The sequence below is a fragment of the Sander vitreus genome, chromosome 4 (genome assembly GCF_031162955.1).
Source record: "Sander vitreus isolate 19-12246 chromosome 4, sanVit1, whole genome shotgun sequence".
NCBI lineage: Eukaryota > Metazoa > Chordata > Actinopteri > Perciformes > Percidae > Sander > Sander vitreus.
The window spans coordinates 29,156,269-29,171,280 of record NC_135858.1 but is presented as its reverse complement, the minus strand read 5'-3'; the positions used below and the strand labels follow the sequence as shown (position 1 = coordinate 29,171,280).

Below are 15,012 nucleotides of genomic sequence, written 5' to 3'. Positions count from 1 at the left end.
GCACACACAGCCCGTCTGTCTGTCTGTCTGCCTTCCTGCCTGCCTGTCTGTCTGCACGGACACCGCAGACAGTCAGTGAGCCCGCACTCAGTCAGCAGACACGGCACGGCCATGAGCACGGCGTTTTCCTGACGCTCTCCACTCACATCCAGAGAGCATCTGCATCTCCAATCTGTGTGATCTGTCCATTCAGAGCAGAGGAGAGGAAGCACTGCAGCAGACATGCCGGGCCTGCTCCACATCACGCTGACCGGTGAGTCTTCTTATTTTCAACATCTATTTAGCCTATTTCATATGAACATAACCAGCTTGTTTTCAATAGGATACACACACACACAACAAAAAGCCCCACACCAGAGACTTTAATAAACATCACATCAGTGTAAACTCCCTGCTGAGCACCACATACATGTTTTCCCTAAAATAATATTATGTTGCAGTATTAATAGCAGTGTTATTAATAGTAATACTATTATGAATCAGGGTGTAAACCAGCAGAGCATGAACGCAGGCTGTTTTTAATGACGCGTTCAGGTTAAATTCTGCAAAGTGGGTGCACAGGCTGGCAGTGTGTGGGAGGCGCGCAGTGCACTTAAATCAGCAGACACACACTGCAGTGTCTGACACCCACGCACGCACACACACACACACTAATAATCATCATCATAACCAACACACAGGTTAGTTTTTATCAGGATGATCAACAGCAGTTTTGCATAGTCATGGACAATATATATATATATATATATATATATATATATATATATATATATATATATATATATATATATATATATATATATATATATATGAATTTATTGATTGTGTGATGGACCAAAAGATTGCTCTATGTTTGGATTACCTGCAAACCTATTGGCTTGCATTGGCTTTGATATAAAATAAACTAAAAATCAAAAGATTGTGCCTTTAGAATACAAACATATTACATTTAAAACGATTTAAGACAGAGATCTCACAAAATCTCACATTTGAGAAGCTGTAAACAGATTTTTTCCCCTGATACATGACTTAACTTTGTCAGTTAAAGAAGGGTCAGCAGCTACACTCCTAATCATTCTCAATTAATCGACTCGTTTTTTCTGTGAGAAGATATATATATTTAAATCCCTGTCATAATTTTCTACAGCTCAAAGTACTTGTTTTGTTTGACCATCGGTCCAAAATCATATCACTTTTTAATTGACCATCTAATGTGAGAAAGAAAATCATCAAATCATCACATTTGAGAGCCAGGCAGGAACTGTTTGACATTTTGTACTTAAAAAACGACAAATGCAGATAAAATATCTGTGGATTGACTAATGGATTCATATCGTCGTCGTCGTCGTCGTCGTCGCAGCAGCACAGATCTGCCCCATATGATCTCCAGCTCTTTCTGTGGTTGTTTTTGTGTTTGATGGTGCAGCTTTCTCTGAAGAAGAAATATGGAGGTTCAGTTCTCCTGTATCTGTGAAGCTACGCTGGTATTTAACAGCTTCCATGCTGGCTAAACTCAACATTATGGCTCTTTGAAGTATAAAAACATATGATCTGTTTTTCTCCTAATGATAAAACATTTTGCAGAAGTATTCCTGCTTCTCCTTATGGAGGCATGATTAGAAAAGAGAGAAGATAACCGGGTGAGGAAGAGGACGCTGAGCTGAACCTCTCTACCCTTCCTGTCTCTGTCGGGGTGGAGGGGGATTTGGGGGAGGGTCCCGGCCAACTATAAGCTGATCTGAGGGGGCTTTAGGGGCAACATACTGCACTGAACGCAGAATTAAAGCTAGAATCGACAGGAGGAAGGATTTTATTGGCCATATGAACTGTTTTCTGCAGTGTTTATGGACATTTACAATCACCATGCTACTGTTGTTAATTAGCCATATGCCCACAGACCCACAGGGCTTATGATGCTCATTATACAGCAGAATGCAAATGCTGCCTACGAATGGAAATTGTGCGGCCATATTTTTAACAGGTGGAGTCAAAAATAACACACTCCCAAATATTCCTCAATAAACAAACAAACAAAAAGACACAGATTCAGTTCAACATCAAACATGGACATGCAGAAACAAAGATAAGAACATAAAAACTATCAACAGCATATAAAACATCCGTTGCAACACAGTTGCTTTCAATATTTTCATAAACATCATCAAAGGGATCATCCCTATGTTCCCAGGGTATGTGTGTCTCTTGATACAAACTAAAATGTTAAGAGACTGGTAGGGACGATCTTCGCAGTTTGAATTGCAAAAGAACGAAGGGAGATGGATGTTTCAAATGCAGTTTGAATGGTAACAATACTGTATGTTCAGCTGTAGAGATTTCAGTAAAAAGTCAAGAAAACTGTCTTGCCTGCAAAATTAGAGGGCATTTTGAGGAGTAAGCTATAACATCAGTAGGCCATAAACGTTGGGTGATTTCAAAATATTCCGATCACGGAAGGCTTGTATCATGTGGATGCAACGGCAGTGTTGTTGTCATTACTTAGAATTCTTCATGGGGCAGACAGAAACTACGCACTATAGCTTTAAGAGGGTATTGTGTTGAGGAACATAGGAGCCTGGGAACATACGCTTCCCAAACAAACACCTTATTGCTACCGTATTGCTACGTGCAAGCTAATGAATTCTAGTGCCAGTTTGTCACCACAAATCACATTTGACTGAATACTTTTCTGTATTTGCGTGGTGCAGAATGAGTCATCAAAAATATTTTAATGTTCTACAGAAAAAGAGAGAGATTTTGATACAGAAAAAAGGCTTTTTAACTTAAAACATACTCTTTATTTCACTTGTATTCCATCCGAAAGTAGCTACTATTGAGGCTGTTGGGAATTGACACTAGTCAAGTTAAAGGTCCCATGGCATGAAAATTTCACACTATGAGTTTTTTTAACATTAATATGCGTTCCCCTAGCCTGCCTATGGTCCCCCAGTGGCTTGAAATGGCGATAGGTGTAATCCGAGCCCTGGGTATCTTGCTCTGCCTTTGAGAAAATGAAAGCTCAGATGGGCCAATCTGGAATCTTGCTCCTTATGAGCTCATAAGGAGCAAGGTTACCTCCCATTTCTCTGCTTTGCCCACCCAGAGAATTTGGCCCACCCATGAGAGAGAGACATCATGGCTTTCAAACGAGCAGTTTCAAGTGGCAGTTGGTCAAGGCCACACCCCGACTCTCCACCTTGCCCCCCCCCCGCCCTATATCCTCCGCAATAGCATTTAAAGCTACAGACAGAAATGGCACATCCTAAGTAAAGCTCATTGTGGGACTGGCTCTAGTGGCTGTAATTCTGCACCAAGGCTGAATTTCGGGAAAGAGACTTCAGATACAGTATTAGGGGACCACTAAGGCCTATATAAAAGCATCCAAAGAGCACCATGTCATGGGACCTTTAAAAGGTCTCTTGTGGAGAACCTAAGTGGGATTCTTGTTACCAAAGTCATTAGGATTCAACACGTTCTCATGAACAGGTTCCTATCGTACAAAAACGGATGCAAAACAATTCGTATGATATCCTACGAAATTACAGCGACCGCCGGCCGGTCAGGTGACGACCGGTCAGGTGACTGTTAAGTTTAGCGGTCTTTACAATTAAATTTAGCTGAGAAAAGGTGACTGTGAGCCAGGTACAGAGCAACGTGACGTCACGGTCCTTTCAGAGGCTGCTGCAGTTGAGTTTAAGCTGACCGTCGTGGCGACGAGAGTTACATTTAAGCACCAAAACGACTAGTTATGATTATAATTTTTTTTTTCTTCCATAAGTAGTACTCCCAGGACAGGAACACACATTTCCTGGGTGAAAGTCTTGTGTTTTCAAGACAAACACAACTTTTCTCTACTTTAACTGAGACATTGTAGTTGTACCCGTTTGGACAAATGATACCCTGCACGATTCAACATACAAAGTAAGTGATTTATTGACACTGGTCCAATATGTAATATATTTACTGTAATAAATCCAAAAATGACTCCAATGCGTCATCAGATATTAAGGAAACATGTTAAGTTGATCTATCTTTTCTGACAACAATGCTAATGCCAGTACTTTCTCCTTTTGAAATTTCCGTTCCGTGACGGAATTTCTGTTTGTGTGTTGGTAGCAACTGCCCAGTTTGTCAGCCAGGCCAGGTAGCCAGATATACCTGTAAAAACATAAACCCAGCGCGCTACAGCTGTAAAAAGCAGCAAACAAACGAATGGGATCAGTGGAGATACATTATACCCAACCTGAAAAAATTCGCGACCAGAGACGTTACAAACCCCGGGTAAATATTGGAGATGTATTTGAAAGATGGAGACAGCTTAGAGCCCAAAAGGACGCCGAGTTGGCTAATTTCCTACTGAACAGGTAAGCATTAGCTTCATGCTAATTTATCACAACTACAAGTGATGGGCATTTTATGTCATTTCAACATTCGTATATTCACATTGAATTATATAGCTAGAGTACCCAAGTTGGTTACTCGCAAAAACAATTGAGACAGCCAGTAAAGTGATCCCAACTGGTCCTGGTTAACGCCGTCATGCTAACCCTGCTAACGTTACCGGAGGACCAGGCAAGTGTGCCATGGCTGTTTACAATGTGTAGCCTGTTCAGCGGCCGTAGCCGACAACGAGTTATTTTAAGCCAAGAAAGGGAGGCTGTAAATCGGGAAAAGAGGACCTTGAGTTTGCAGTGTGTTGTTGTAATTCTAAGCCAATAAAGTGTGTTCAGTCGGGTGGAGAGGACGGCAAGGTAGTGTTATTTTTAGCGGTTCCTACCGTAATTCTAATTTGAAAAGTGTGCCTGTCAGTTGGGTACAGAGCTCCGCGTGAGCACGAGCTTTTATGACTGTCAATATAGCCAGCATCTAACGTTAGCTACTCCGCTGTGCTGTGAAGTAATGTCTGGCTATGTGAGACAAGCGTCTAGCAACATTGTTGTGGATGCTCCTTCAGTGCGCTTTGGAGGACGGTCTGGCAAAGCGAGACTATGGATGCTGCGGTCTCAGCCTGGCAACCTCCGTGAACTTCGAGTCTGGGGAGGAGGGGGCGGGGGGAGACGACTCTCTCCAGTATTTTGAATTTGTACTGCAGTAACTATTTTAAACACTAGCTGTCAGTATTACATATTGCACCTTTAAGACTGAAATTCAATCTGTTTTCTAAACAGAAGTAAGGAAAACCATTATTGAGCGAGAGAACCCCCCTCAATAATGTTTTCCCTCAGGGGGCGTTGGTGTAAAGCCTCACAGGTTAACATGAACCACTGAGTTCTCTGAGTATTTACGACCAGTTGTCCCGTCCCTTTTGGCTGTGGGCTTTCAGTTCCCAGCTACCATCAGGGAAGGTTTTTTGTCTTTCTGCCTCTGTAATCTCAGGTTCGCTGTGGTTTGATGAACCACATGAGGGGGGTATCTCCCCTCCAGCACCTGCTCATATGGCCCGCCGTGGCACCTCAGCATGAAGTTTATCTGTGTGAAGCTGATAACTCAGCTGTTCGGTCCCTCCTGCTGCATGGACTGTGGAAGATGTTTCGAAAGTAATTACACTGCAAAGTTGCCTTTGCAGACAAAACATTTCAAGGTGACTTTGTGCAGAGAGAGATGTGCTTTTATGTGTGTTTTTGGATAACATCATAGGCTCCATGTTGGTTGCAATACAGACAAAACTTAGAATAAACTTATCGTTGGCTTAGTTTTTAATGTGATATGTTGATAGTTAGCAAAGGGTTTGAATACGAGTTTAGCTTCCCTGAAAGAGACATAAGCTCCCAGAAAGCCTCATTTGAGAAATTTGGAGGGGGGGCTGTAAAATATCGTTATGTTTGTTGCCACTGTTTTTGTTTCTGAATACATTCATATTCCCCTGTATATTTAGGTTCCTGAAATAAGCACTTGGCAATTCGCCCATAACAATGTCCAATAATTTGTGTCTATAAAACAGTGCTGTGGACATCCATGTGACAGGTTGTACACTCAACGCACAGAATGATTTATTGTGTTGTGTTTAGAGGAGCGGTTGGAAAAATGATCTTGCTATAACACCAACATGTGAGGTTGTGGTTGATAATTGTCATGGGATGCAGCCTCAGTCTGGTCTGTTTAGCAAAGTCACACACAAACCGTTGCCTGTCCGCTGGGCGTTGGCATTTTAATTGTTTCTCCGCATAATTTGAAATGTATTGATAGTATATTTTTTGCACGTGGGCAGGTGCATTCATGTGTGTACTCCCTGGAACAATAGGGCTCCTCTATGGTGTAATTCAAACAATGTATATAGAAACATATAATAAATTGCTTTTTGTAGTTTTGTTAAAGCAGTATCAGTTGATGCAGCTCTGTTTTGGTCTCCACCAACGTCTGAGGGAAATATCTGGCTCTTTAGCTGCCAAATGTTCACCAGCTAGTCGCTAACTTTGTCCGTCTGTCTTTTGGTGCTTATCAGGTAGTGTACAGTTGGGTTTATCAGAACTTTGTAGCTGAAAACAGCTACCATACAGTATGTGACCAAAAAACAATACTGATGAGAGCAGTGAGAGTTGAAAGACGCTAACCCGCTTCGTAGAGCTGCACAGTAAAGTGATAAATCTGTGTGTCGTATTATATAGTCATTTTACCCATTGGACATACAGGAATATAGAGGTGTACTGTGGCATTTACAATCACTGCATAAGTTATACTGTACGCTCTTCCAAAATACATCTCTGGGGTATGTGGCACAATAATGCTTTTTTTTGGTCCTTGCATTGTTGGAAATGCGGAAAAACAGACTTTATTACCGTGCAGTTACATCAGCACAGTGCTGACTTCGGGGGTTTGGGAAGGAGAGAGAAATTAGAACAACCACAGCACTTCTCCAATTCTTTGCTCCGTTCCTCCATCCTTTCACCGTTTCCTCCATCTCTTCATCTTGGGCCAGTCATCCACAGAGAGCAGCGGGGCACGCAGGACATTTTATAGGCCACTGGTTCTTTATACTAAGCACTTTTCAAAGGTGAACAAAATCTTCTCAGATCAGCGTTCAGATATGGTCAGCTTTTTTGTGACCTGGAGTTTTCGTTGTGTCTTAAAGCATATTCTATATTTTTCTTATTGCCAACCAATCGGATAAAAAGACACAAACCAACTAGCATCGTCTGTGTCACCAAGCCTAATAAAAGTTAATGCTAAAATCAGCATGCTAACATGTTGTACAATGACGTGTACACGTGTACAATGATAATGCTGTCGCGTTAATGTTTAGCAGGGATAATGTTTACCACGTTCACCATGTTAGTTTAGCATGTTAGTATGCTAACATTTGCTAATTGGCACTCAACGCACGGTACAGCTGAGGCTGATTGGAATGTCATTAGTTTTGCAGACTTATGGGTATAAACAAATCATGTTTTCTTTATATATGTTGCCTTTAGGGGCTATTATAAGCAAGCACAACCTGTCATTTCATTGTTATGCAGATGATTTGCAAATGTATTTGCCTATGAAAGCAAATGACAGTGTCGCACTAAACTCCCTGCTTAGTTGTATTAATGATATTAAGTTGTGTAATTTGAACAAAGATAAAACTGAGTGTAGTATTTTCAGTACTTCAGGCACGCAAAATGGTCCAACTTTGAGTTTGGGAGCTCTGGCATCATACACTAGGTCAGCTGTCAAAAATGTGGGGGTTACTTTTGATTGCAGCATGAAATTTGACAAGCAGATCAGTAATGTTGTTAGAATGAGCTTTTTTACAGATTCGTCTCCTGGCTAAAGTTAAGCCTTTCCTGAGCAGGCACGACCTAGAAAAGGCTATTCATGCCTTTATTAGTTCAAGGTTGGATTACTGTAATGCTCTTTTGGTCTGAATCAGACCTCCATCTCACGCCTTCAACTTGTTCAAAATGCTGCTGCTCGCTTTTTAACAAATACATCTAGACGTGCACACATCACTCCTGTTCTCTAAACCATACATTGGCTCCCTGTGCATTTTAGAATATATTTTAAGATCATATTGTTTGTTTTCAAGGCCTTAAATGGCCTGGCCCCGGAGTATTTGTCTGAAAAAAAATTTTCAGACAAATGAGCACAACCGGTCAATGCGTTCTTCAAATCAGCTGTTTTTAGAATTTGTTTAGATTGGCTTTTAATACGTAGGAGTGGTGTGACAATTTCACTCTCCTGTTTCTTTGTAACCTTTTCTGATTTTACTGTGTTATATGTTTCATTCTTTTTATTGTAAGGTATGTTGTTTTATACTTGATTCCTGATGTAAAGCACTTTGGATACCTGCTGGTTGCTGTAAAGTGCTATATAAATAAATGTTTTTTTTTTTTTTATTGGACAATTAAAATGTTTTGACCTCATGGTGGCACTAGAGGAAAAGTCAGAGGGTCACCAAAGTCAGTAGGATTCATCATCTGGGGATCATGAACGTCTGTACAAAATGTTATAGCAATCCATATTGTAGTATTGTTAAGATATTTCAGCCTGGACCAAAGGTTCATGCTTACATTGTTTACACACACCGCTACAAAAATCTCTGCATATTAATGATACATAGTCTTTAGAATTATGACTTCATATTTCTCCTGAGTGCTCCTGTACAAAGTACAAGTACAAGTAATGACTGCTGCCTTGATTTAAACATGCTTTCCGTCAGCTGTATAATTGCAGTTTGAGGAAGTTCCAGAGGCAATAATGACCTCCCAACGAGTGTCTCGGGCACAGAGGTACCCAAGAGTACCAGGGGCACAAAGTAATTAGGAGAACAAAAGTCTATTACATGTCCAGTGGTCACGGTGAGACGGTGAAGTTCATCACAAACCGGAAAATAAATTGTTAGATGGATGAAAAATGGAAACAACTTTGATATTCGTAAAAAAGCTTAACAAGCTAAACATGAAAATGTTAAATTGTTATGTTAGAATTCATTTCCACTGTGGATTTAGAGGTATCTGTGTTGAACCAAGGTGTTAAAAGGTGAAAATATTGACCTGTTTTTATGGCAATCCGTCTTATAGACGGTTGAGATATTTTGAGTGTCTGCTGCAAGCATGACGCTATCCAACATTTTGACATTTTAATTGTACATGCTGAACTACATTATGTAGAAATACAATGATCCCAATGTCACCGACACTGCAAGCAAGCTACAATGTGCACTGGGTTGTAGCAGAGACCTTTATAATATTCATAGTTCCCAGAGGATAAATGCCTATAACTTTTCATCTAGCGCCATCATCAGGTCACATTTAAATTTGTCCTATACTTAACACCTGCAGAACTAAAGAGATTCCCATCAGCCTCAGCTTTACTTTGTGTTAAACATTAAACATATATTAGCATGCTAACATGCTAAACTAAGATAGTAAACCTGGTTAGCATTTTACATGCTATGTTACCATTGTCATTGTTAGCATGTCAGCAGGCTGACGTTAGCATTTAGCTCTAAGTGCAGCCTCACAGAGCTAGCATTACTGTAGACTCTGTCTTGCTCATTAATTATTCCTTATAAAACGTCTTTGGAGTTTCTTGACTTGAAAGAGAAAAAAACTTCTCACACAGCAGTCAGCTCAGCTACTTCTTTTTGGGATTCATCTAGTGAGAAAAGAAGGAAATGGTGGATCTGAGGGGCTTTCCGGACGCTTTGTGGTGACGGGCCGAGAGCTTAACATGTTGGAGACGTGTTGGCTGTGATATCGTAATCTGCTCTGCCAGCCTCTGAGGTCAGACGGCCATCTGTGGTCCCAGACAGAGAGCACTATGGGATACATGAGGGAGACTGTGGTGACGGGGGATTAGTTATGGGTGGATGGACACATAGATGGATGAGTGAGTGTGTGAATGTTGGCTGTCATTGATGGATACATTAACAACTAAATGGCAAGACAAATGTATGGATGTTGGGTAAACTAATGAATGAACAGATAAAAGGATGAGTGGGTGAATGACCTGACTATAAACTCCTAAGCAGCAGTAACAAACCTGTATGTTTTTGAAACTGAGGCTGGTTTTTATTTTAGAAATAAGTCTTGCTCTCCTTTGATGCAAATAGGCAACTTGTTGCTGCTTATTCAATGTCTGTGATCCACTACATTGATGTTTTATACATGCATCTTTTCAATGCCTTCACTCCTTGGATACTGTATAGCATGGAGCATTTAGGTTCATTATAAATCTTCAGGCACTCACTCACCATTGCTCCTTGTATGCTGGGGTTGGTTGGCTCGTGACTCGTGATACACTTATGGCAATAAAAGAGATACACAAGAAGAATCTTAATTTGTTTTCTGTGGGTTTTTTTATGGGAATGTGGATCTTTCAGATCAATTTGAGGAGCGCCTATGGTTAGCATTTTCTAACATTTGATCATGTCATGCAGTGTGGGACTCACATTGGTCTGGTCTGGTCTTGACTCGGTCTCAACCCCTCAAAGTCTTGGATACACTCTGGTCTTGGGGATGGCTTGGTCTCAGTTTAGGTAGTCTTGACTATGTTCAGCTGACATTCCAACAGTGCTAACTCTAGACTAACCTTCTGTTTCTATTGTAAAGTTTAAAGAAGAGCTTTGCTAAATGTTAATTCCAGCTTGTTCTAGGCTGCATTATTGTGCACTCGACACTGAAACAGGGAGCTGTTCCTGTTTAAATCTGCCCACATTTTGATGCTAAGCTTCCATTTTGTTTTACCAATGACTGCTGATTTATTCTCTTTTTATTCAACTGTTGTTCAGAGGGATCTTTGCCTTGATCTTCGTTTTGTTGTCCATATACAAAACAAAATGAAATCTATTTGTACCGAGGACTTTCAACAACCTAACGGCATCAAAGATCATTCAGACATATGGAGTATCCCTTCAATATAATGGATTGTATTGAGATTTACAGTGTTTTCCTTCATTATTAATCCATTAATTCATGTGAAGGCAAAAAATTAAGATTAATAAGGTTAAACATTGTCAGTAGTCTTTCTCATGTTTCCTATTCTCCAGTGTTTGCAGCATACATTAATGTCTTTTTCATCTTATTGTTTTTGCTTTATTTATTATGATTCCCACCATATATTGGATTTTATTTATTAAAATAATTAAAGAGTTTGCTCTTATTTTTTTGTTTACCCTGTTGAATCCTGAAACCTCTGCTGACAATCTAATTTCCTCTGGGATCAGTAAAATGTCATTTCAGACTAAACACTGACATATTTTGTTATGTAATACGACATATCCTCTTCTTCTGTGTGTTCTCTGTTTCCCATAGCTCTCCTGGCCAGCTGCGATGCCTTCAGATTGGGTTCGTCCCAGCGTGTCATCCCCCTCAATCCTCCGGTGGCCCGTCTATTCCAGGATGAAGGCCCAGCCCAGCCACACTTCATCCAGGAATTAGTCAGAACCAAACGGCACTCAGTCCACGAGTTAGTGCGAGCCCAGCCTCATTTGGTTCACGACATGGGCTGGCCAGAGATACAGGAAACATCCCGTTCCCAGGCCAAGATGGACTCTGCTAACTCCTCTCAGTTAAACCCACTGCCATCTGCCGGCCAGGATGTAGCCAGGACCCGCCCTGCTGTGGATGAAAACCTGGATGTGGAAGACGAGATGGAGGTGAGGATGAGTTCAAGGTGATGTGTAATAAACTGTACAGGGTTAAACTTAAAGGTCACATATTATGCAACATGTCTTTTCAACATAAATATGTGTCCCCAGTGTGCCTAAAGACCCCCAAACTTTATTGAATAAAACTTGATAGTTCAGATTTTTGTAGGTGGGGTTGTATGAGCTATTTGTTCAGGTGGGCCTTTTTTTAGGTATCTGAAATGTGTTTAGCTGCTGTCCCTGTCCACAGCAGTACACTGCTTAGCTTCTGTGTCAGTACTCCTACCTGCTTTTCCAAACTAGGCCAAGGCTGCAGCAGCCCCACATGTGCTGGGGCCCCAGATTGGCCAGATTGTTTTCAATTATTTAAATTTACTACAGAGAAAACGGGACGCTTTGACCCCAGTTGGTCCACACAGAACATTTGAAAATTGCAATTAAGTGATTTGGTAGATTAAAAGTCAATTATGTTTAAAAATAAAGATGTCACTGATACATCATTCTGGGTAACTGGGCAATATAGAGGCAAAATGACGTAACGGTGACATGATAATGGCTGAAAGAGCAGCTTGACTAATCTGCTAAGAAAATCCCTTAAAACTGACTGGATGTTTCAAAGCTGTGGAATCTTCATCTATTCAGTGCAACATGTTTATTGTCTCCATGTCTTGCAAACTGACCATTTTGCACGTGCAAAAGTCTAATTCCTCCTTTTCATTTGTGTTGTGCACTTTTTAGAGGCATTAAGTGATTGAAATGAACGAGCAGAGATCACAGAAACATTAACATCAAATAATGCTGTCATTTGTTTGATCGGCTTTAGAACAAAGTTATTCTCCTTTTTAAATGCTAGTCATAGCTATTAATCAGATAACACTCACTTGATAACACCCCACATTTGAGCACTTTGGAGTCTGGAGGATAAATAGTATATGAATGATGTGAAAGACACAATGTTGTACATTTCTCTTTTTTAATTCCTTGTAAATATGTAAGTTCTGAATCAGTTGTAATAAGATGATGATTTATTTTATAGCTCGTTGGTGATCAATCAGACTGTCTGAACAAATGTTTCCCATTTTCAGCGTATGGTTCATCTGGTGGTTCCTCAGGATGCTGAAAGCTACAGGGGACGCCCAGACTCCAGCGACCCAGAGAAGGAGCTCCTCGGGGGGCCAGGAGCTGGCGATGCCTCCCTGGAGGCCTCGGGCTTCTATGGAACGGACATGGAGGACAGAGATAGGGGAGAGGAGGGAGGAGAAGACCGAGAGAGGAGAGGGGGAGAGGACGAGTGGGAGAGAGGCACAGGGGAGGATGGAGAGAGGAGAGGGGGAAACGCCAGAGCAGAGGAAGAGGAGCGAGGAGGAACAGACGATGCAGATGTCCATGTAGTGGATGCCAACCACACAAGCCCAGATCTGGATGCTCTGATTGGTTAGTAGAAATGATCTTCCTTACAGAGCCAAACCGATAGAGGCTGTTGACTAGGGCAGAACGATATGAGGAAAATATGCGATAATGTTTAATATCGCGATAACAATATTACTTTCGATAAATAAACAACTATTAATGTGTACTCAGTTCTGCTAAAATACACAACAAATTGCTTGTTGAATTTAAAACAAATGAAAGGAAATGTTTCCCAACATTCTTTTATTGAACAAATTGAACATTGAATTAGATATAAAAGGCACCACTAAAGAGAATCACAGTCACATTTTAAAGTGCAGTTTTCTGCTGATATTTTCTTTCAACTAACACAAAAATTCTCTGAGTGTCTTTTAAGACATGTCGCAGCCTTTCGCGATGTGTTTATTGCGGCAGTTGATATCGCGATGACGATAAACAAACATATATATTTTGCAGCCCTACTGACATCATTGACATCACATAATACACCCTCAGGCAGCCGTATTAGCCACGTATTAGCCTCGGTCACAAACCTGCTGGTATCCAGCAGGAGGTTTCATCTTCAAAAGCATCTTTGAGATGCCGCAGATGTTTACTGTCTGCCCAAAGTAATGAAATGTTTGCCCCGGGACAAAACCAAAGTTTAAATCCAACAATTCTACAGACTGTGCTATGCTATGCTATGCTACACTATGCTACTCTTCTTCATTTTTCTGGACAAACATTATATAGCAGACTGTGGAAGTGGCTGACACAGTCAGACACCAAAATACCTGTGAAGATGCTGGACAACAGGTAAAAGATAAACTGAATATGTTTCAGAATAATATTACCTTGCAACCTTCACTGTTTCAGTGTAAATGCTAGTTAGAGGCCAGTGGCTAATGGATGCACGTTGACAAAATGAAATAGAAACTTGACTTGTTGGCGGAGGCATACAACCGCGAGGCGGGTTCATTCTAGTTCTTTATTTCATTTTCGTGTTCAAAGTTAAATGAGCATCTACTACTATACTAACAAAATATAATCATTTTGTAATTTTAACAAAGATATACATTCATTATTTTGTTAACGTTCGACAACTACTGTAAACTACTGTATATCGCCTATGAGTCTTTGATACGAGCACGCTGTCAAAACCTGTAGAAAGAGGAACAGCTGACAAGAGGTGTATTTATGATCACACACACACACACACACACACACACACACACACACACACACACACACACACACACTCACACGTGTTTCTGACATGTCTTTTTGTGTCACGCAGGCTACAGTCCATCTTCCCACCCCTCTAGCTCCCCCCCAACTGAGGTGCATGGTTCTGGGTTACAGGAGCATCGTGCATCTCTGGTCCTGGAGGTGAGGACAGATCAAAGACTCCTTCATATGGATATTCTGGAGATTCTGATGTATCACTGTAAATGTCAGAACACAACCAATTCCCACAGCAATTAGTTTGTTAATTAAACTGTGTTTGTCTGACGACCGTTAGCATGTCCGGTTAAGTACCAAGTGTATCATTAACTACTTACATTAGTTTGTAGAGTTACACGTTGAAAAAACAAAAAACATCCACTGTTTAATATTTCCCCTCTGTGACCTGGAAGCTAGCAGATCTCAGGCTAATGTAAGCGTCTCTGTCCTGCGGTAAGAAAGTAGGACGTTTTCATATTTTCTCTACAAGGTAGATCACTGCTGAGTTTGAAGGCAGCATAAAACTGCAGTCGGACTTTAATTAGATCGCAGGCAATCCAATGTAATCCAGGGCTCACCTACTAATCTTGCTCTGAATAATTTAATTAGTCTCAACTCCTTTATGGGATTAGTGGTGTCTCGTCAGCCCTTATCGACTGGGCAAACAGGGATAAGCGACACAGCAAAGAGCATGTTGATAAATGCTGTTTTTTTTTTTAAACCTATCTACATATTAATGGCAGCATACATGTGAGTCATTGTGGCCTAAATATCTCAATCTCTAATGTACTCAACGCTGAAAATGTACTTTGTTTTGATTGATGTAGAACTGA

The 15,012-nt window shown here is 40.8% G+C and overlaps 1 protein-coding gene across 1 annotated transcript in view; it reads left to right on the top strand.

The window, feature by feature from the left end:
• The first annotated feature begins 189 nt into the window (after positions 1 to 189).
• Positions 190 to 15,012, top strand: part of podxl2 (podocalyxin-like 2) — a 28,709-nt gene continuing 13,886 nt past the window's right edge. The window contains exons 1-4 of the mRNA XM_078249269.1: positions 190 to 253; positions 11,232 to 11,575; positions 12,652 to 13,000; positions 14,253 to 14,344. Of these exons, the coding sequence (XP_078105395.1) occupies positions 223 to 253; positions 11,232 to 11,575; positions 12,652 to 13,000; positions 14,253 to 14,344 (816 nt within the window). The 5' untranslated portion in view covers positions 190 to 222. The remainder of the gene's footprint in view (positions 254 to 11,231; positions 11,576 to 12,651; positions 13,001 to 14,252; positions 14,345 to 15,012) is intronic.